The sequence below is a fragment of the Macrobrachium rosenbergii genome, chromosome 30 (genome assembly GCF_040412425.1).
Source record: "Macrobrachium rosenbergii isolate ZJJX-2024 chromosome 30, ASM4041242v1, whole genome shotgun sequence".
Lineage (NCBI taxonomy): Eukaryota > Metazoa > Arthropoda > Malacostraca > Decapoda > Palaemonidae > Macrobrachium > Macrobrachium rosenbergii.
The window spans coordinates 21,822,983-21,845,999 of NC_089770.1; the positions used below are offsets into that span (position 1 = coordinate 21,822,983).

The window sequence follows — 23,017 nt, forward strand, 5'->3', positions numbered from 1 at the left end:
CAGGTAATCATTGTACTGTAATCCCAAGCCATCAGATCATCTTTTTTATTTTCTAGGAGAAAGTATGGTCGGACTATGGAATTTGAAACTTAAAAAAAAGTGTTAGTCAAAAGACTAAAAAATAAACTGAGAAATGAAGTCAAAATATAGTCTTTACAAAAGTTTCAGCAAATAAAAACCAAAATGAGAGGAAGGTGGGAGCTTCTGGAAGTAGGCATACAAAAAGCAGTAGAAGTAGTGTATGGTGTAACATTACTGTAGGCAAAGGATATGGAGAGAAGTGCAAAAGAATATTGAATTAAGAAAAAAAAAAAAAAAAAGACATTTCATCAGTCCCTTAAAGAACAGGCAGTAAAGAGTCAAGAGGGTCTTGAAGAAAATAAGAGCATGAGCAAGAGGCAGATTACATGGATTGAGAAGGGGAATCAGTGGATGAAACACACTTGCATATAATAGTAATGAGGATGTTGAAAAGTGATTCATATGAGAAAGGAACAAGTACATAAGAGATTGGTTGAAAAACTGAAATTGAAAGAAATTTTGAGTCAATGGAGGTACAGTAGTACTTCGAAAATCTACTAAATGAAACCTGTATTCAAAATGGTGGAAGGTGACATGACATGACACTCTAATCACCAACAGATAAAAGAACATATGCAGGGGGCCCATATTCATGGCTTGATGTGACAAACTGGGTTCTCATCCACTTGTGTCCTATTTTCCTGGTATAATCATCTTCTCTTGTACTGTACATGATGAACATTAAGCTTTCTTTCTTGATTATTAAAGGTGTTTGCTTTGGCCTCTCTTCAGTCTTACCCCCCAGCACAAATTAACCTTTGGGAATGATAGAAATATTTCTGACCCATTTCGTCACTTGGTCAGTCTCTTCTTTAGGTTTCCGTTTAATTTATGAGCTGGGATTTGACTGTGGTGCTACACAGCTTTATCATGCCTACTTACAAAACATTGATGCGTGCCTCCTCCTGGATTGGACTCTCAGGACTAATTTCTTGATTACCCTGGCATCCTCTTAGTTGTCAGCAAGCTGCATGTCCGTTGAGGCAAAGGATATCATTACAGCCACTGGTCCTCAGTGTTTCAATTGCCAAGTAGTTTGTGGCCAAAACTACATCCTTTACTATTAACCTTCTGTGACATGACAAGGCCCAAAGTTGTACCTGTTCACTCACAAGTCACCAGTATCGTCTGGTGTTACAGAATTCTGTTTTCTATTGTCTTTGGCAGAGTATTTCAAAGACTTATTGCAATTTTTCTCTTGTTATCCAAAATCAAGATCATCTGGAGCTTTCTGACATTCTTAGAGCAGAAACCTGGCATTGCCAAAGTACTTTTACTTGACTTCATCTACATGATGTGACCCTTAAACATCTTGATGTTTTCCTATCATCGCAGCAGACCATGTGCTACCAGTTACAAGGGAAGTGGGTCATTCATCCTTAATCTCTTCATGACTACATACCTCATATTTTTGGCATACTTTGCAGCAAGTTTCCTGAGAACCCACCTTTACATCTCTTGGTTCCTGGTGACATGTATTGTCATAGGTTGTCTTCCATTGTAAATCCATTACTTCTGGAGAGTCCTTTCATTCTGGAGTGTAGCTGGGTCCACTTGCCACTGTCTACAAAGGACTGGACCTCTTGCACCAGGGACTATTTATCTCTTCAGGACCTCATCTGCTTTGTCCCCCCAAAACAAATCCCATGCTAATTCAGGCTATTTATGACTACCAGATTTGCAAGAACATTGTTCTTATAATAAATCAAGTTTGCCCTATAAGCCCATTAATCATAATTTCCAGTGCCCTCCTCCTTTCAGATGAAGGCTAGAATGGAATGGAATGGAATATAAAATTTAGGTCAAAGACCAAGTGCTGGAACCTATGAGGTCATTCAGCACTGAAAGGGGAAATTGAGAGGGTGGAAAATAAGATGAAAGAAAGTGAATATGAATGGAGGTACAGTCAAAGAAATGAAAGGGGTTTCAGCTGGGGCTGAAAGGACATTGCAAAGGACCTTAATGCCTACAGTGTACAGCAAGAAGTGCACAGTCCAGTGGAGGACACTCAAGCATGCACAGTTGAGGTTTTGTCTTTCATGATCTTTTAAGAGGGTGTAACTGGGTCCATTTCACAAAGTAAGTGGGTAGCCAGGTGTGGTTTACTGTAGTAACATCATCTATACTACTAACACCAGATAATTTGCATATACTGTACTAAAGACCTATGAGAGGTATCCTCTTCTGTATTGCTTCATGTTACTGTACTAGGATAAATAGTAAGGGGTCAGAGCAGTTTTTTAACAAATTGCAACAGTGACCTCAAATCTCACTAACCTACTTTCCACTGCTTTCATTCTACATCTTTTGTTGTAGTATACAGAGTACCATCACTCTTTGAGTCTTTGGGTGTGCTCTGCATTTGCAATTGTTTGCCTTGGTGCTCTGCAGATTGCCTTCTTAAGCTCTACAAATATCTTTTCTCATGTACTTAACTTTCCTAATCTCTGCTTGTATCTCATTCTCTAATGGTGACTGTAGTGTCATGTCAACTTCCACCATTTCAATGACATTTTCATTTTCACCTTTTTAACTGTCTTCTTCTTTTTGACTTGTCCCTTTCACATCTGAATCACTTTTCATCATCATCTTTACTACTTTAAACATTTCTTCTTTCCACTGATTTCCTTCCTCAGTCCATGTTGCCTGCCTCTTGTTCTCTATTCTTTTTGCCATAAACCACCTTTGACACCCTTTCTGCTTGTTCTCTAAGTGACTGATGAAATCTATTTTTTTTCCATCTTAATTCAAGGTTTTTCACACACTTTCTCCACATCCTTTGTCTTATGTTACACCACACACTACTTCCACTGCCTTTTGTAAACCTACTTCCAGAAGCTTTTATCTTCCATTCTTAGGTTTTTGTTTACCATAACATTTCTACAGATTGTTTCAAGACTTAATTTCTCAGTTTATTTAGTAACCTGACACTTTTTTTTAGCTTCACATTCCATAATCTGGCCATGTTTTCTTCTTAAGATTAAAAAATGTTCTGGCAACAGTGGGATTATAACATAATGATTACTTTACTAGTATTGTGAATGTGGGATGTAAGTCAACCTTTATACTATTCTTAGCTTCTAATCTACTGGAAGAAGGAATCCAGGTAAAACATGTGTAACAAATATGAAAGTGCAAGGAGTTCTTGAAGTTTTCTGTATAGCTAGGTATTGCATTGCTTCAATTTTCAAGGGGCTGGTAATCCAACTTCACCATTTCTTATTTCAATGTCATTTTTTTGTAATCATTTCTAAAACCATTTTGAGACTCAGCATATATGTGATGTTTCTTACTTGTATCTTAAAAATAAGAAACAAATGGCTGCACTGAGCATTGCCACTGGCATACACTTTGCCTTTCTTGAATACCATACTTTCCCCCTCTTCTCTCTCAACTTAGGTCCTACAGATTTTCTCACTAATCATTCATGCTGCACTGACATAAATAACAATTTACAAGTGAAGGGTCACACGCTTATGAAGAAATGGTGTAAATGAATTTCTTTTGCAATCCTCATTTCTAAAAAATGATTTTGAGGATCAGCATATATATGATGTTTCTTAATTATATATTAGAAATAAGAAAAAAATGGCTGCACTGAGCATTGCCAATGGCATACACTTTACCTTTCTTCAACACTATACTTCCCCCACCCTCATTCTCTCTTGACTTAGGTCCTTCAGATTTTCTCCCTAATCATTCATGCTGCATTGATATAAACAACACTTTGCAAGTGAGGGATCATACATTTACGAATAGTGTACATGAATAGCTGGACCAGATAGGCATTCAGACAGAATGTGCACAAGAAGGTATTAGGGTGAATTTGCCTGATTTCTAACCTAACAAGGGGAGGGCCATAAAAATGTTAACGAGATGATGATGCTTTCCTTCATAAACAGAAAATATACCAATAAACAGTACTGTAATTCTTTTTTGTCACTTAACTAGGAAAATGAAATAAACCATTGCATTGCACATAAACACTTTTATTTCCTTCTTACAATTTCTAATCTAGACAGAGTAACTTTTGTAGATTTTATCATCTAATGCAAGAATTTATGCTCGATAACTTGCATGCAATTTTCTCTTTACAAAAGACTTAAGCACCTAAACTTATGACGGGTAAAAACTTTTAATACAAAAATAAATGGTCGTAAACTAAAATATACCGGAACTTAGATTAAAGGTCAAAACCTTGTTACACTATATGATTCACTTTATATGTCTGAGTATAATACAAATGATTTTAATATGGCCTACAAACTCGTTCAATGTTCACTTACGTTAGCTTTCCTTAGATTTTAATTTTTGTCTTATTCTCCAGTTTTGTAATTCCATACTACACTGCCCAAGACAAAACATGAAGAAAAATGTGGAAAAGGTGCAGTCTGGAAAACCTGTAAATAGATAAATACTTTTGTGAAGTACTGTTGCATATCTACAAATTGTATGTTGCAAGTTAAAGTCAAAGGGGACCAAACACATCAAGTACTGGCCAGATTGACCTCGTAACTGGCTACAGCACACATCTTATAAGACGGGACCAAATTTATGGACATTGATGTTTAATGATATGATTTTGGTAAGTAAAACTGTAGTATTAGGTTATCATATGCATATTGTTTCTTACCAACAGAATCAACAAAAACATTAATAAAGAAGTTATTTACCATATTTATATTTATCAAAATATGTATTATACAATCAGCCATTTACAACGATCGAATGTTTCGTCTGAAATACCTCATAGGTTTGCCAATAGATTGCAACACATTCATTTGTAAACATTGTTTCTTACCGCAGAATCAACAAAAACATTAATAAAGCCATGATACAAAAGAATGTTAGCAGAAATTGCCAACTACCAACTGAACGCCTTGATCTGAAAGCTCTCGAGATAAATCACTGGCTAGGTGGCAGCACACACAAGTCTGTAAATAATGCATCCACATTTAATGAAAATATTGATAATAACAATGTAGATATTGAGAAATTGCGGTGATGGTGTGATAATGATAAATAATTATAATAAACTTTGGTTTTAATAGGTTATTAGGATAACACCAAATGTTAGGCTAGGCTACATCATCTACGTGACGTTTCATGTATAATTTCGGCCAAAATTCTTAAATTTTGAGCCTACATCATAGGACGCAGGGGATTTTTCAGGCCATTTTTTATTAAAAACTCATATGTAGTACATCCTAAGAACAAAATATATGATTATTCTGAAAGTGTCTGACACATCAGTAAATCATATGTAGTACCTACAAAATATATATTAACATTCTGTCTGGTACATATCAGAGTCACCCTGAAAACTGGTTTTAAATATTAAAATTGGCAACATGTTCTCTGTGTAGCAAATACTGATTCAAATGTGAATGCTAAAAAACGTACAAGTCTCTACTTTAAGAGACTTGTACATTTAAACTTAAAAGATATTTCATAACAAACCAGAAACATGCTTTGTGACAGTTCAGTTGGTTCCACCTGGACTTCCTAGAGTGACAGTCTGGAGTTACAGCTTTATTCATGGCTTATCACATTTCAGTGGCAAACACAACTTTATTGGCCCTGTCAGCTAGGGATGCAGGCTTTGGGGAGTGCAGAGGCCTATCTAAGGAGTCATCAGCAGCCACTGCCTAGTTCTCCCAAGTCCTAGCTTGGGCAGCGAGGGTGCCTGAGTGCTGATCTGCTGTGTATAAGTTTGGTCTCTACAACATTATACAACTGTGCATTGACCTGCCCTTCCCCCTGCTGCATATAAGTGACCTTTGTATTACAGTACTTCCAATAAAGCAGTCAGAGTTTATATTAGGAAAGTATACTACCTTACTGAAGCTGATGTCTGTAGTGAGTCAAGGTCACACTTAAGAGGTCAAAGACCAAAGAAGAATTCAACCTTAGCTACAACTTTTAAACTACATGAGATAGAGATTTCAAACTGACATGTTTAATCTATGATGCTGAGAGAGGTCAAGATTATATCTAAATGCAAAAAGTCATAAAGAAATTAAATATACATGTTTTGTTTTGTTCGTTAATTCTGTAAGGATGGAAATCTCTCATGAAAAAATGGAAGTCTCCTTGTAACTGGGGTACTGGAAAAAGGAATTGATTTTCATTTTATAAAGACAAGATGTTAGCCATTCAAAGCTGAGGTTTTCTATGATTGCGTGTGTATATGTACAATCACTCAAAAAACTTTTGCAACATACTTCAAAAGTTTTTGGACAACAGCTTATAATAGCAACATCTGGCACTATTTGGCAACTCTGTTGTAAGCGCGTGAAACAACTGAACACTATAGTGGTGGGTCCGAGAAATTACCTGCAGTTTCCTTAAACAGGGCTTTTTCTGATACTGCTTACTGTTGTCATACTTTACTTAATAAAAAGGATGTTACTATAATACTTCAGAGGTCATCGCTGTTCTTATATTTTAATACTTTCATCTTCCACTGCCATCACTATCGTTGTTTTATCTCCTTCATATGTGTGAACTTTGTAGACATAGGCCTACTGTTATAAGTTGAACTATTAGCGTTATTAACATCAACAAATACGACTTTTGTAAAGATTTGCTTGCACATTATTATTAATCAAATTTTCGAATGACTAATCCTATGTATACTGTGAAGTAGTGAAACTTAATATAAAATATACTGAACTAGACTAACAGATTTCACGTCTGTTTTTGTAATACATAGAATATAATCGCCCGGGAGCGCGTGCACACACACACACACACATATATATATATATAATGCCGTTATCATGTGTAATTTCTCATTTCTTTCATTGCTACTTAGGCCTATCATTTTGATGCCTCTTATGAAGTCAACCGAATATATAACGCCTATTTTTGTATTTCTTATTATCTAAGTTTCTAAAGAATTAAAATAGCAAGAAGTTCAACATTAATTTAGTTAATGCTAAACGCCAGCAGTGAAGAAGACTACCATGCTCATCAGTGGAGAATGCCTCCTGTTCGCAAAAGGTGATTCTTACAGAAATCATCGGCCACTGGATTATATTATAACGCAAACTCTAGCCTCTATTCTTTGTGTTTTCGATGATATGAAGTGTTTCTTGGCAGGAGTATGATGAAATAATATTTTGGTCTCATGTAGCCTGTTACGGATGGTTTGAGCAGCAACTTGAAGGGAAAGTGTAATGTTCTCTCTTTATGGCAACACCGGCTTGTCAGGGGAGTTAGGCGGAGCTCCTTCAGTGATCATACGATGATGGTCTTTATCAGTAGTGCAACAACTTTTTACAATGAATTTATCATATTTCCTCGTTCTCTCTGTTGTTTTATTCCTCTATACATGGTTGTTTTATTTACGCTAAGCTGCCGAGCAATATCTACAATAAAGACATTAGTCTTATGCAAGGTAATGATTGTGGTGCGGCAGTCTGTTGCCCATCTTATCGGTGCAAGTGTCGAGACAGTTTAGTTTAATTTTCCTGCCCGAATGTGGAGTCACGCGATAATATACGACGTTGAGATTTTTTTCTTTTTTGTTTTTGACTACAATAATGGTTGAATTCTTTCTTTCTTTATTTATATATAATTTCACTGATGATTATTCGATATTACTTTAATAGTCAATAAGCTTTTATCTGGATTCGAAATATAGTTTCTTCTTTGACTCTTTTGCCCAATCATCTTTTCAAAACGTTTCGTCATTTTTTGTAATATGAATTTTTCACTCACCATTCTTTTTATATTGTTAACCGTATGATTAATAACCAAAGTCGAATAAGAAAATTACATTTCCTTGTAAATATCAAAAGAACAAATTACTGTTAGGTGAACGAAAACTTCTGGAACATGTTGCTAAACATTTTTGAGTGACTGTACATAAGCGCACTGATGTAAATAAATGCACAGTTGCATAAACATAAATCTGACAGTTCTAGATGAGCACAACTATATGAGAAGGGAAAGGAATGTAGCTCACCTTGTTTTGCACTTGAAATGCAATATTTATTCCTTGTAAAAGGTATGCACCTGTCTCAGCTGACAATGTACATGTTGCCCTAACACTTAATAATGTTCTTTTCTATTTCTACCAAGATCTAGCAGTAAATAACTAAGAATTGTTATGATAATGCTTACATAGGCTGCCCCATATTACGGATGCATGTGGTTTCAATCATGCCACCATATGTGCGATAAGATGTGCAATATTCTTCCATAATTTTTTATGAAAATGTCAAATCTTGAATTAAATGCCACTTATGTTGTGGATGTAAAGCCAAGCTAACTCTGCTGTGTAACAGTAAAGTTAGACAAGAGTACAGTATAGCCTAGGCTAAGGACCAAATGCTGTTTGGCTCAAAAATTCTGTCCCACATCAATTTATGTATTACAGAGAACCAGTCATACAGTCATAGAGACGACTTCTACGCAGGAACAAACTATACTTAAGAACCAGTTCTAGAAGGGAACTATTTATTGAAGGAGCCCAACTAAGAGTAAGATGCTTGCTTTAACAATATATCCAGCTACTGTAAAACAGTAAGTATTAAAGAAAATGTGGGAGTCAGGTTTTCCACTCCTCAACCCTAACCTCAAGATAAAGACTTGTCAGTGGTCGACCTCAAGTGCCAGTTCCAGCTAAAAATAGGCCTAAGTAATATTATGATTTTGTATACTTTTATTAGCTTGGGCCAAAGCTGGAATTGACATGTGTAGTCTAAATAATTGTCATAATGAATGGTAGCCTCGAATGTAGAACAGGAAAACTGACACATCAATATACAGCATTTGCATGTAATACTATTATAAATTCAAGAGTCTTTTATTCACAAGACTGCACAAAAAGTTACATGTGGAATTTTGTCCAAATGTTAGTAACTGACAAAACATGACCAGATTCTCCCTTTAGGGAAGAAGAGGTCTTTTTTGGACAAGAATTCTTTCCTTGGTGTTAGTCTGCTCTTGGTTTGGGAATGTGGCCTAGAGAAAGTTATCAAGCGCACTGTATAAAACAGGTTTTGACGTTGGAAAAACCTATTTTTGGCAGCAGCAGTTCATCCTCAAAGGAGTTACACTCTCATGGTCCCAAAAACAATTGCAAAGAATTCTCTTATAGTTGGTCCTATATCAAAACCTGTTTTTTGATAGCATAGCAGCTGTCCATCCTCAAAGGAGCTTCCACAAGAAATTAACAGGTGACGAAATGGCTTGGTTCCTAATAAACAAAACCCAACAAACCAGATTACTTTTTGGTCCAAGGTATAGTCACAGGTTATAACCATTTTCTTTATTCCAGGTACCCATACGATTGATTTGGCAATAAAGAACAGGAAACAAAACACGAACCAATACTGTACAGTATATGTATTATTCTTGTGGTTTGAAGGTGGCTCACCTAATTTTGTTGGATCTGGCTGGAGATTATTGTACTTTCCCCAGCAATATCTCAGCATGACCATCAGTCCTGGCAATAGTGTTTCAAGAATTTTTTATTCATGGTAAAGTCACAGGTTATCAACAGTTTCTTTATTCCTGATACCCATTTGGGTCTAGCAATAAAGAACCGGAGACACACGAACCTATAAATGTATTATCCATTGTGGTTCTACTGTGACTATCTAATTATGTTGGGTCTGGCTGCAGGTTTATTGCACTTTCACCAGTTCAGGAATACTGTCTCTAATAACCACTCCATATACTTGATGACTTCTTCGAATAGGAAACATTGCTGAAGAAAGTTAACAGTGTTCTCACGTTTTGGATGTCATGCAACTTGGGAAAGGAGTGAGGGTCTGCCTTTTTAATGTGGGCCACTAAAATAACCCTCAGCCTGTGTACAGAGTGGTTTGTTTGTGCTAAGGTGAAGGAAAAATAGGACCATCTGGGATGTTTGACATGACATCTAGGTAAACCTAAAGTGTTTGAACCAGGCATAATATTTTATATGAAATACTGAGTTCCTTTATCAGAAAAGGAGATTTTCCCTTTAAAATGGTCCTCATTCTTGGCCAGGAATGATAGGCCAGGAGAGAACAGCAAATAATAACTAGGTGTAAGAATGGTGGAATGTCATCATTGTCTGAAGAGAGCCCAGCATGCTAATCCGAGCTCCTGATGCCAAAGCAATCAAGAAGGCTGCCTTCTGCAGCATTTGAGTTGCAGTCATATTGGGACCATGAATTGAGTGGATGACAGGAGTCTAAGAACCTTATTCAGGGACCAAGTAATGGGAAATCTTGCAGGAGCTGACCTTTGCAGTGTAAAAGACTGGAGAATGGAATTAACAACTTCTATATTAGAATAAATTCCAAACCATACGGCAAGGGTTCTGCCAATGCTGCCTTGTATGCCATCAGTGTTGAAATAGCACGATGCTTGACCTAAAAAAATAATCACATCAATTGTTAAAACTATTTTAACAGATTTCAACTCGGCTCTCAGTGTAGGGGTATTCTAATCACATTTCCCATATGGACTGGTATATTGGATAGATGAAGTCTGTAGTTTTGCACTAGGTACCTAGCAATGTTAGGCAAATAACCTTCAAAGCAGATTAGCTTTAAAATTCCACGTTAAGGTAACGGCTCAGAAAGGAGGTAGCATAGACTACTTCCCCTCCTTCTGTCTGGGATAGAACAATCGACGGCAATGGAATCTATTCTTTTGCCTGTTGTGGAAGAAATAAGGAACCAATGACCATTTTGCTAATTCAGATGAAGGTGATCACAAAGCTTTTTCCTGGCATGTGAGAGCCAGACTGTTAAATCCTACAGTCACAATCTCGGGATAAGATCTACCATGGACCCAAACCGTAACAGGCCCAGACTTTGTTCCAATTGTTGTCTGGAAAAGCTGGGCTGTGAAAGGAATCTACTAAGTCCTTCCTTATTCTGGTTTAAGTGCTTTGGGAAGCGACATCTAGCCACAAAGAGTAGCCCAACAAAGTTCCAGCCTCAAAAAAAGTCTGCTGGATGTAAGGTGGGACGTTCCTAGTAAGAAACCTTTTGAGTGGAGTCTGTTGATTACCACTCTCAGGTTTCGTCAGCACTCTTTTCTGGTGTCTCCCAGATTAGCCAATCATCTAGGTGGGCCACCAGTTAAAATACTTCATCCCTGAGCTCCCAAGAAATAGGTACAGTATATATAAAAATTTATGCAAACAATATGTTTGTTCAAATTTGATGGGGCACAGATCACCACCCTTCGTTGTGAAGAATGCATCTTGGGGATGCTGAATAGTGGTGGCAAATAAAGCCACCTTTCTCTACAGTCCCCTTTTAAAAGGGGGTCTGGTTTTTTGGAAAAAACTACTTTAGAGGAGGGGAGGGGGTGAGACTATCTCTACCCTAGCCCTTGTGAATTATACTGTCCCCGTCAAGGGGAGGACTTCCACCGCATGTTAGGCTGTAGAAGACAACTCCAACCATACTAGTCCTATGGGGCTCCACCTCTTCCCTTCCTTGTAATGCACAGTCCAGGAGTTGATTTTTCTTTCCCCTGGTAGGAGTGTCTTGTTTGCTTTGAAAGGGGTACTGATGCTAATGTTGTCCATTCTTCTGTTGTTGGAGGGGACCTTTAGTAGTTACTGTAGGTTTGTATGGCTCTGATTCACACCAAGCTTTCTTAGGCTAAGGAAGAGGAAACTCTAACGGGTATTGTTTCCTTTCAAGCCTTAATGCAGCACTCTGGAAAGTCATCGAGTGCTCCCAATAGGGTCCACATAAGTGTTTTGGCTACTGCAGTGAACATTGTTCTGGAAGACACTGGAAGCTCTTTAATTAGGTGGAGCCTAGCATAAAATTCAGCCATGGCTGTCCTGAGATTTTTCTCATAGGGGTGGGTCCCAAACTGCTCGGTAGCCATGTCCAATGGGAGCTTTCTCCTCTTATAAGGGAGGAAAAATGTTGCTTATTCCTTTATAGCACTATCAGATACTGCGATGGTGGAGACAAATGCTTTATTTCTGCCATAAACTCTCGTTTCCCAGTCATTACAGAATTCTAAAATTCTGTCTTCACATGACTGGTTGTTTCAAATGTGAAGAGACAGAAAGCTGATGCCTCCCAGAGAGGTTATTGGTTCTGTGAAGTTGTTGCTGTGCTATAATTTCCATTAAACTGGGGAAAAGTTGCTTCTATGACTTTCATTCATGTGGTTGTTTCTATTTGGCTTTCATTGCTGTATTATTAGGCAGGATAACTGTCTCCTGCAAAGGTTTCTGAATTCCTACCCAAGAAGAGACCAAATGTCCCAAAACTCAATATGTTCAACCTCAATCAGTTTTCCTATTATTAATGAAGTATTTTCTATCTAGTGAAAGGGTGCACACTGAGGTGTCTTGCAAAGGATATCAGTATCATTCTCATGGAAAGATATTGGTGACAGTACTACATTCTGATTTGATGTTTTATTGCCTGACCTGGTCTCAATTGTTACCAGTCGGACCTCTGGGAGAGAGTAGGCTGTCTCCTGTTATCCATTCCGATTTCAACGGTGACACTTATACATGCCTTTTTAACATCGATAGATAATTTGAAGTTACCGTACGGGTACATCAGGGTAGCCTAATTTCTTGTTTACAAAACATAGCAGTGATTGTAGTTCCCAATCGTGCTTGACTTACGAGCCTTGTTTACTAAAGGCCAGTAGAGTAAACCCCCAGTATTCGTATTCTCACAATTCACGGACTCATCTATTCACGGATTTCTCTACGGATCATATATACACATTATTCGCAGAAAATTCGCCCATTCGCGGTATTTTTCACAGAGAAATATTCACTAATTACTGTTTTCATATCATTTTCATGACTAAATGCACTTTTTGTGATAAAACTATTAAAATAAGTAAGTATAACCATTTTTAGAGTTTTATGTGTTTGAACTATCAAAATAGGCAGTTCTAAGTGTTTTTAGAGGAGTTGTAAGTATGTGCGGATTTTAGCTACTTGCGGCGGGGTGTGGTAAACATCCCCCCACGAATATCGGGGGTTTACTGTACAGTATTTCCTTTGTAGTATTTTATAATTAAACTACATGGTTTTGCGATACTGACAGTTCCTTAGTTAATCTTAATAACTGAGTTCTTTCCAATGTTACAGAAATACACTCTTGGATCTACTTCCAACAGGTATTACTCTGTCGATAGTGACATCACAAGTGTTGAGAATTAATTTTGTCGTGATGTTTGTATTTTTCCTAAGGGAATACAAAAGTACTTTTTCATAATGGTAAGCTTTGCTAAACATTTTAAAATCTTAAAGATGCTGATTTTCTACATTTTTGATAAGATAACTCCAATAATTATTGATTCGATCTATGTACCAACTAACGTAACCTATAGCCAAGGCTACATTACCTTTACCTGGTGCTTGGAAACAGACCTGGTAATCATAGGTTATGAAATGTTTATAAATATACAGTATGGATATCCATTTAGTTTTGTTTTAATTGAGTTGAGAAGCATTGGTGAGTGAATCCTTTTTGGCAACGTTATTGTAGTAATTGTGAATTAATATGTTAGTATATTACTATTATTTTATGGATATGACCTAATGATCATGCTTCCTTTCATCATAATATGAACATGTACTTGTATATAAAACTAAATAAAGAATAAACAAACTTCTGAAAAAGAAAATAACTGACAAAGTTCCAAACAAAATTCACAACAAAAATTCCATACAAATTTTGTTTCACAAACTTTCCAACCAACAACAATTAAAATCATCTGCAAAAAGACAGTTGAAAGAAAACTATCCCACTGATGATGGTCTTATTGGTAAACTGGAAATATTTTGCCCATACATACCTCTGAGGTGTTTTAGCTAAAATCTAAAACTTTATACGCAACACATATCCTGTATTAAACAAAGTATACAGGATCATGTTTCCATTTTACTCAATGCCAAACTTCCCAAAACAATGTTTAAGGTACTACAGTTATAAATACGATGTGAATACCGTAATTTTAAACTCACCTGTTATAAATATTCTTTCACTTATAACTAATGCATTGTCAAGGCCGGAAAGAAAAATAGTTAGCGCCATGAGAGATGGGACATATAAGAAGACGGCAAGTAAACCATAAAATCTACGCAGCCAAGCACCAGGTAACCAACGTTTTCTGAAAAATCATGATTAAGAGCATTTGATTATATTATGACAAAGAATGTTTGACTGTGTTATGACAATGTGTTAATGATCAATTGCAAAAATAAAGATCAGTATACAGTACATTCAAAGGGAACTTATTTCAAGATTTACTAATCTCTTCAGTCTTAATGGACATCTATTTGCATGCCACAAGCAAAAAATTTCCAAATATTGTATAAGCAAAATGTAACATGCTCACAATACTTACCCCCAATCTCTCGAAGGTTTCAAGCTGTGATATATGATCACCTAACTTTTCCACAGCAATGCCAAAAAAATTCAAGGTTGCCCACCAAAACACCGGAGTTGAAACACCATGCCATATGTAGACAAAAGTGAAAACTAAAGCAGTTCCTTGCAACTGCTTTATTAAACTTTTATCTGATCCAACCCATGGAATGTAAATATGCCTGAAAAAGTAAAATTTTATGTTGATTATTCAAACCATTCAACAACCTCTGCATTGGACTTATGGTTTATTTATAACGTCACGCTCAACATCCACTGACAAAAAGAAAATAAAAGCTTTCTTCAAAATGCCTTTGCCAAAAGACATTTTGTCCTTAATCAAAGAAAGCAAAACTGCTACAAAAAACTACAAAGTTCCTGAACACAAAGCTACTTCTGTGAATGTGTATATAATAAACTATGTCTAAAAAGTTTTCTCACAGATGAATAAACCATATTACCAATAATGAATATTTAACCTACTTCCTCAAACACATTTAAACAATGAGAAAATGACCTACTTTAGCATGAAGCGATACAGGCCATGATCAAAATATCGCCAAATATCTGAGAACCTGTAGGTCATGAGAGTACATCTGGGATGTCTTGGCGGGTCATACCCTTCAACCCTGGCTACTACAGATGGCAGTCCATATAAAACTGAAATATTAATGAAAATGTTCAAGAAATAATAAATTTGTAATATTTTAACATGAGAGTATAGTGCTACCCTGCTTTTTCGCACTTCATTTTGCGGATTTTGTAGATAACATTACTATGGTGTAAGTACACTGTAAATTATTTTCATCATAAAAATCTGTATTTAGTTGCGAACACAACACAAAAAAATACAGAAATTAGTGAATAAACAGTGTTGCTCTACAAAAAAAGCGAATTAGTGATAATTTTAATTGTTTTTAACAATATACAAAGAAAACGGATGACTTCAATACTACGTGAGTAAAAGGCTATGCTTATGTACACTGTACAGTGGTAATCTGATCAGCTGTCAAACATTCTGTAAAACATTTATCTAATTTGTATCAAAGATTTATTTAATTTGTATTAAACATTTTAGAAATATTTTGCTGTGTTTATATTAATATTCATATTTTAAAATTAGTAAATCATCCTTATAAGCATTTTATGGGGCATATATACATAACAGTTATAAAATGGTACTAATCTAAGATGACTTAGGGTGTTTTGGGATGATGGTTTGGGGTGTATTTTTGTTTGAATTATATTAAATTCTTTTGGTATGATAATTTAAGGTATATTTTCAATTGAACTACTAAATTAGGCAGTAAACTTTTAAAATAGAAAGTTATAAGAATTTTAGTTGAAGGGGTACATGGTATTTGGCAGTTATAAGCATTTTTTTATGTGACTTTGCATTTCTGTAGTGGGTTCTGGAACCTATCCCCACGAAAAAGTGGGGGAGCACTGTACTGCTTAACGTAAATGAATTCAGCCATTCAAGTAACACACACTGTTGCTATAGAAATTAAATTCGGTCAGCTGAAAAGTTTACACAAAAGGCAAATAATAACGATCACTGTGAGAGGTCCAAGGTAAGTAGTTCTTTAATCAGCCTAAACCAATGGCAATCAGAGACGAAAAATGAACTTGTAAATCAATATGAATGTATTTCATTGCAAGTCTTTCAATATACCTTGGGATGTTGACATCTGCAACAAACGACCTGACAGGAAAACTTCAATTACAACTCTCAGCTTACCTACATATTTGAGTTGCAGGAATGCTGCCAAGAAGTACACAAACCCTGCCATGGACCATGAATTCATTTTTTTAACGAGTTCTGGGGTGGAGTGCAGAGAACTGAAACAAAGACAGCTCACTCAAACCACAAAAATTAACACAAATGAAGAGGCAACTCTAGTGTCCATTTTTCATACAAAACTAGCAACTTCTCTTGAGTGAAAAACATGTAAGAAGGAACAAGCAAGTAGAGTAATATGAAAAATTTTAAAAGTAATTTTTATTTTCCCTAACTATACAAACCTGAGGTCTTTTTAATAGGAATATGCTTCAAGTGCAGCTGGAGACCGGTCGTTTAACTTTAAACAAGGTGGTTAAGTATGTAGTTGGCTACAGACTATGGGTGGGAGTCCCGCCCACCCAGTCGGTACGCATTCACTATGCCTTTTGGCCCAGGAAGCAGAATGAGGGGCGGCTTGATGTAGGCATTTAACTTGTTAAAGACCTCAGGTTTGTCTAGTTAGGAAAAATACAAATTACTTTTAAAATCTGTCATTTGTTCCTACACAATATACAAACCATCGGTCTTTACAATGGGAAAACTTACTTCCTTGGTGGGGGGATTCTGAGTAAACTTCTGAACTGACTGGTAGTTCACCAAACCTTGGTCTCCTTCCTGGTCATAAGAGCAAAGAAAGGAGACCATGCAGAACATGTTGAACAAAAGTGCGAACAACTGTGTGCTCAACTGTCAGACTTCTAGACCTTTCGAATTAATGTGTGTGTGTGTGTGTGTGTGTGTGTGTGTGTGTGTATGTATGTAACCACACTGCTTCGAAAAAGGCTTGGATGAACCCAGAATGACAGAGACAATAAAACTAGAGATAACCAATTGGTCGTTTTATCGTCAGCCCCTCTTTCCCATTGCTAGAGAGAGGGAAGGACTAGCATCTGTTAATCTAAATAATATTACAGACAGGGTACTCAGTTATATAGGCTTACCTGCATGATCCGCCTGACCAGCATGTGACAGATGGCTACTCGCCTCTCTCTGCGAGAGAGGAAAAATAAAAGAGAGACGGGAGAGAGCCAGTCTCCCACTCATATTCACTCTTGCCACCGAACACCTTTTGTGAGATGCAAACTGTCCACTAAGAGAGCTGGGTGAGCTACACAACTTGTTGAGCAGCCACCACAGGACCCATGGGAAAAGTATCCCAGGGCCTGTGGGCAATGTCATGAAGGCAGAAAGACAGAGAGGACAGCCTAGACCACTTTCTGTCTTAATACTTGTAGAACCAACAGGTTCTTTAGGAATGCGAGGGACGGACCAGTGTCCCTATCATCATGGGGTACTCGCAGTGGCATAGCCAGGATTTTTTATTGGTGGGGGCCAAATAGTCAAGATGATTTTGAATATTGTAAAAATTTTTTATGACTATATATACTTAAATTACATACATATATATAAATTTTTTTTTAGCTCACCCCTTTTCCCACTCATTGGGGAACTTCTACTGTCTTGGTCTTCAATCTTTATTGGAAGCGTCTATTCTCAGTATGCCTCCAAGAATTAAAAAAAGGATAATAAACTAGGAAATTCACAGCAGACATATTTATTCAAACTAAAAAACTGATGGATTAGGGTATTGATAAATATAAGAACAAAACGTAAAAAACTTCACATAAGATATTGATTCTTAAACAGGAATGAACTCTAGATGTATAAATGAATACTCCAGATAAATAAAATTATATACTGTATAGAGTATATAAAATGAAGTTATTGCAAAGAAAAAAATATTTCAATTTAAATTTATTTTTATCTTAAGAGAGGAATTACGACAGGACTATTGAAATCGTTAAAGATAATGTGTGAAAACAAAAAAGCTTACTTGTCACTGTCGAGCTGGTTGTTCCTTAGAGACAGGAATAACTGTACTCTTCTGTGACCCTGCTGATATGAGACTGAGATTGTAACACCAGCATGTCAGGACACTAAGTGTACTGCTCAAGTGTGAGACTGGGCTTCTCAAACTTGAATGAGATTGGCAAGTCCTGATAAATTAGAGAAGTTGCCTCTTGTCCCCAGAGAAAAGATAGATATGTATTCAGAAATACATATACTAACGAGTACAGTACTAACAGTACTGCCTTCACCTCTTCTCAAGGGCAGGGGTGGTGGTAACTCGAAGGTTTCTGCACCATATGGTGCCATGTTGCTTCATGTCTTGTCAGCAACCCCTCTTTAAAGTAGGTGGAAAAGAATGTTGCCCTTAGTGTCCTTCCCCTTTCCTCATACCCTTGGCCCCTTCCAGGACAGACAGGGGGCTAAGAGGAGCGCTGCTGCGCACCCTTCTGGTAATGTAGAAGAAGACTGGGTGTTCCTTCGTGGGCCCTTGGAAGCCTGGGACTTACTTGGAACCGGAGAGGGAGGGATAGTCTGGCCCAAAGGTAGAGCTGCAGATTCATGCGAAGACCTGTAGGTCTTGGCCATGACCCACTGAACACGGAGATCAACCTTGATCCTACCTGTGTCACTTGAGGCATCTGCTTCTACCAACAGCCAGAGGGAAGTGGAACTTAGTATGAGTTCGTTCCTGAGAACCAGTGCCGACTCGTAACCGACCAACCTGGTAACCTGAGTCCAGGTAGTGCCTCTCCTCTTGGCACCAGGTTTGCACACAGGTTAGCTGTCTGGTTGGCTAGGTAGAAAAGGTTCTACCTCCGAATAATGTCAGTCTCCTGAATGTGACTACTTCTTCAGAACTATGAGAACCTGAAGAAGAAGAAGCGATCTTGGCCGAGAAATGTAACAAAGATCCATCCAGGAAACTGTATGGACTGCTGCCAAGACAGTCGATTCCATTGTCACTTGGTAGGCAAGGCACTCTTCGAGGTATTGAGCAATTCTTCTGGCAATTCAGAGGCTGAGGAAGTGTTTTGCACCATAGGTGAAACCTGAGTGAATTGTCCTAGTCATACAAGAAAAAATTCACCTGGTTAAACCCGCTTCATCAAGTTGCAACCACAAGGAGTCCATCACCACAGGGAAGCTAAGCCTCTTCCTTGAGATCGTAAACTGCCGAATTCATGGATGATCCCTGGGAAAAAGCTCCAGAGATGCCCTGTGATACCTCTATCACTCGAGTATGAAACTGGTTCAGTCTGCAGACTGAATCCGGGGTATATGCTACTGTACTGTGGTTGGGAAAGGGTGGAAGCACGAACGTTTCCAATCTTGAACCCTACGACTGTCAGATACCTGGTCCTCAGAAGACTTCGAGGTGGTAAGAGAACAGGAGAGAGAGTCCAGCAGCCTTACAATACCTGCTGAAAGCCAAGGAACCTGCAAGTGTGTAAAGCTGAGGGCGGTCGTCAACTCATGTTGGTGACGGCCATACAGGTCTAGGATGTTCTAAGTTGTCTTCAAACTAGTGGTCTGGCAAACAAAGAAGATTGCACCAACGAAGTTTTGGGTTCCTCTCCTTGGACCCCCAAAACTTCGAGGGAAGATCTGCGATCCAAGGAAGCAGTTGATGGTCACTGCACAAGATCCTGACATATCAGCAACACTATCTCCGAGTAAGTTCTCTGAAGATCAGGGGTGTCCATGTCCTGAGGAAAAAACCCTACAGCTTTTCCAGGTCACGGAACCTTGGACTATTCTTGGCAAGAGAAACCTTGACAAAACCACTAGACCTTCTCTCAAACACCTGAGCACATGACTGGCCCGATCCTAGAACTGAACCCGGAGTGTAGGCTTCATGGGAGGGCTGCATTGGGACATGGCATCCCAATCATGAACTCTTCTGTCCAACTAGCAGCTCCTGGTGTAACCCCAGGAGGTTGAGGGGACATGTGAGAGGGGCTGAGCACCTTTCTCCGACCTGCCAGAGCTGAAGCCCCAACAGGAGAAGAAAGTCGTAAAAGATTGTCACCGGTGACGGTTACTTCACGGGTTTAAGAGAGCAAACCTGCTCACGCTAAGGTTGCAAACATGCACAGAAGCTATCCCCAGGTATGCTGGAATGTTCGCGTGAACGCGAGCGTGATCGTGTACTCTCAGGCATGCACTCGGGCTGTCCTCTCAACGTGCCCCAGTATTCTTCAAGTCTGTGGCTTCTGCACATGAAGAGAACAGAATGGGAAACTTGTTCATAGCTTCTTTATTTGAGCACACTGTCCTCAAGTCATGAAAGTATTGTGCCATCAGTTGCTTCCACTACTTGAGAAATCAAGGAATCTCTAGCCAAAGTAGGCTCTATACCAGCTCGTGGAGTGAATCCATGGTACGTATTGGTAAAAGTTAACTTGAGATTTTGAAGAAACAAGAGTACCTGTGGTGATGCACGTCTTGTCAGAGATCTGCACACCTGGAGCTGGAGTAATGAGTGTATTGATAATCAGTTGCTTTCTCTACCCGAGTGTCCAGGGAAACTCAAGCAGAGGTAAGCTATTACCAATGTGTGAAGGTGACTTCACGATACTGGTAAAGGTAACTCAAGGGTTCTAAGAAACCAGAGTACAAGGAGTGACATGGTTCTCCTTGGAGATCCCAGCACTTGGAGCTTCCGAGTCATGTACAGGAAGATCTTTGGTTGCTCCCTCTACCCAAGTGTCCAAAGAAACCAGGGCAGAGGTATGATATTACCAATTCGGGGAGGTGACTCCCTGATACTGGTAAAGGTAACTCTGGGTTTCTATGGACCCCGAGTACCCGGAGTGACACGGTTCTCCTTGGAGATCCGAGCACTCAGAGCTTCTGAGTCACGTACAGGATGATCTTTGGTTTCTCCCCCTACCTGAGTGTTCAAAGAAACACAGGCAAAGGTATGTACTAGTCTGGGAAACTGACTTCCTGGAACTAGTATTGGTGACACAGATTACCTCTTCACTGTTATATCTGAGGAGACCCACGCACCTGGTGCTCCCATGCTGCAGGGTCTTGGAGTGACCTGTAGCACGATTCCCAAGTCCGAGGATGTGGGAGAGCACCCACAAGAGATAGCACACAAGTAGATCAGGGCGAAGACGATGATAATTTGATTCTCTCCTTCGACTTCTACCATGTCTACTGCTATCCTGGGACCCTTGCACCAATCCCATGCAGGATTGGAAGGTGGGAAAAAGAGCACACACTTTCTGGAATCTCTCTTTCTCTGAGTTGAGCGACAGGTTCCGTAGGAACTCAAGCAACGCTGCTTGCATGCCTGTAGATGAATCAAAAAGAGCAATCGGCAATATACAGTACATAACGCAGGTATTGTTGGTGAGAGAATCTGTAATTCCCAAGTCCCTCGATTCTGCAACATCTGAAAAATCTGAAGCATTACAAATGTCAAGTAATAATTTTCAGAATACAAACCTTCCTTCACTCTGTGAAGAAATAAAACTCTTTGAGAAAGATGAAGAGTGTCATAAGAAAGGTGAGAAAACCAGTTTAAGCTCATTGCCTTGGCAACATAAAACAAGTTTACCTTAAGGCTAAAAATGTTATCGGGTTGCGTTATGTCAGCACGAACAAATATATCAGATTACTGAATACGCAACACACAAGGGTAAAATAAGGGGATGGACTTGCATTATATCATATTAGCACGTTATTTCGAGATGTAAACAAAAACAACGAACCAGTTTTACCACTCTCAAGGATAATAAGTTGTAAGGTTGCGTCATGCCAGAATGAACAATTATATCAGAATACTGAATATGCAACACACAAGGGTAAAATGAATATGCAACACACAAGGGTAAAAAAAAAGGATGGATTTGCTTTAGATCTTATTAGAACATTATGTCCAGATATCAGCAAAAAACAGCAAACCAGTTTTACCACTCTCAAGGTTAGTAAGTTATAGGATTGTGTTATGTCAGAGTGAATAATTATATCATAATAATGAATAAGCAACACACAGTAAAATAAGGGGTTGGATTTGCATTATATCATAATATTATGTCCAGATATAAGCAAAAACAGCAACACACTAATATACTATATGAAAACATCATCTAAACAAACGTATCAGTTGAACGGCAGGACCGGAGGGAAGAGCAGCACGTCTCTCTCTCCCTGGCTAAAAGCAAAGTGAATGTGTACCGACTGGGTGGGCAGGACTCCCACCCGTAGTTGGTAGCCAACTAAATACTTAACCTTGTTTAAATTTAAACAGCCGGTCTCCAGCTGCAGTGAAGCATATTCCTACTGTAAAGACTGATGGTTTGTATATTGTGTGGGAACAAAGCTTCAAGTTAGTGTGAATGTTAAGAAATACTGGCAGCCTTAAATCTAAAGTTACAAAATAATTATCAATACATGAATACCACAAGCTTGCTTGAGAGATTTACTGATAAATACAGTATGCTAATAAAACATAAAATCAAGATAATAGTGATTTTTATGATAAAATAAAAATTTTAGGTATTTACCCTCTATCATTAGCTTTATCTGCCGCTACTTGGCATGGGTTTGACAAGTATTAAAATTTAAAAAATCATTAACAAATGCTCCCAATAGTTACCCCTGTTTGGAGGGTGGGGTAAGACAGCAAATGTTTTGATTGTCATTCTTCTCTTAATCTCTTAAGAGGGGAGGAAAGGGGGATCTCAGTGACAGAGGATAAGTATCTAAAAAATTGATTTTATCACAAAAATCATTACTTTTGAGGTGAAACTTACCCTCTATCATTAGCCAATTCCAACACTGATTGCTGGAGGAGGGTAAGATTTTCCTATAACCAAATTATCAGATATTAAAAATACCCTTATCGCTGCTCATTGATGCATACGATCCCATGGCAAATTCTTGTCAGATGAGGATCTTCATCTGGTGAGGTCCA

At 38.1% G+C, this 23,017-nt stretch overlaps 1 protein-coding gene across 4 annotated transcripts in view; it reads right to left on the bottom strand.

Moving 5' to 3' along the window:
* Positions 1 to 4,049: 4,049 nt before the first annotated feature.
* The window catches only part of rasp (protein-cysteine N-palmitoyltransferase Rasp), a 54,453-nt gene continuing 35,485 nt past the window's right edge, over positions 4,050 to 23,017 (bottom strand). For all 4 annotated transcript variants that reach the window (XM_067132010.1, XM_067132013.1, XM_067132009.1 and 1 more), the window contains exons 7-11: positions 16,198 to 16,298; positions 14,978 to 15,116; positions 14,437 to 14,638; positions 14,054 to 14,198; positions 4,050 to 4,481 (exon numbers count right to left, since the gene is read on the bottom strand). In XM_067132010.1, the coding sequence (XP_066988111.1) occupies positions 4,369 to 4,481; positions 14,054 to 14,198; positions 14,437 to 14,638; positions 14,978 to 15,116; positions 16,198 to 16,298 (700 nt within the window). In that variant the 3' untranslated portion in view covers positions 4,050 to 4,368. The remainder of the gene's footprint in view (positions 4,482 to 14,053; positions 14,199 to 14,436; positions 14,639 to 14,977; positions 15,117 to 16,197; positions 16,299 to 23,017) is intronic.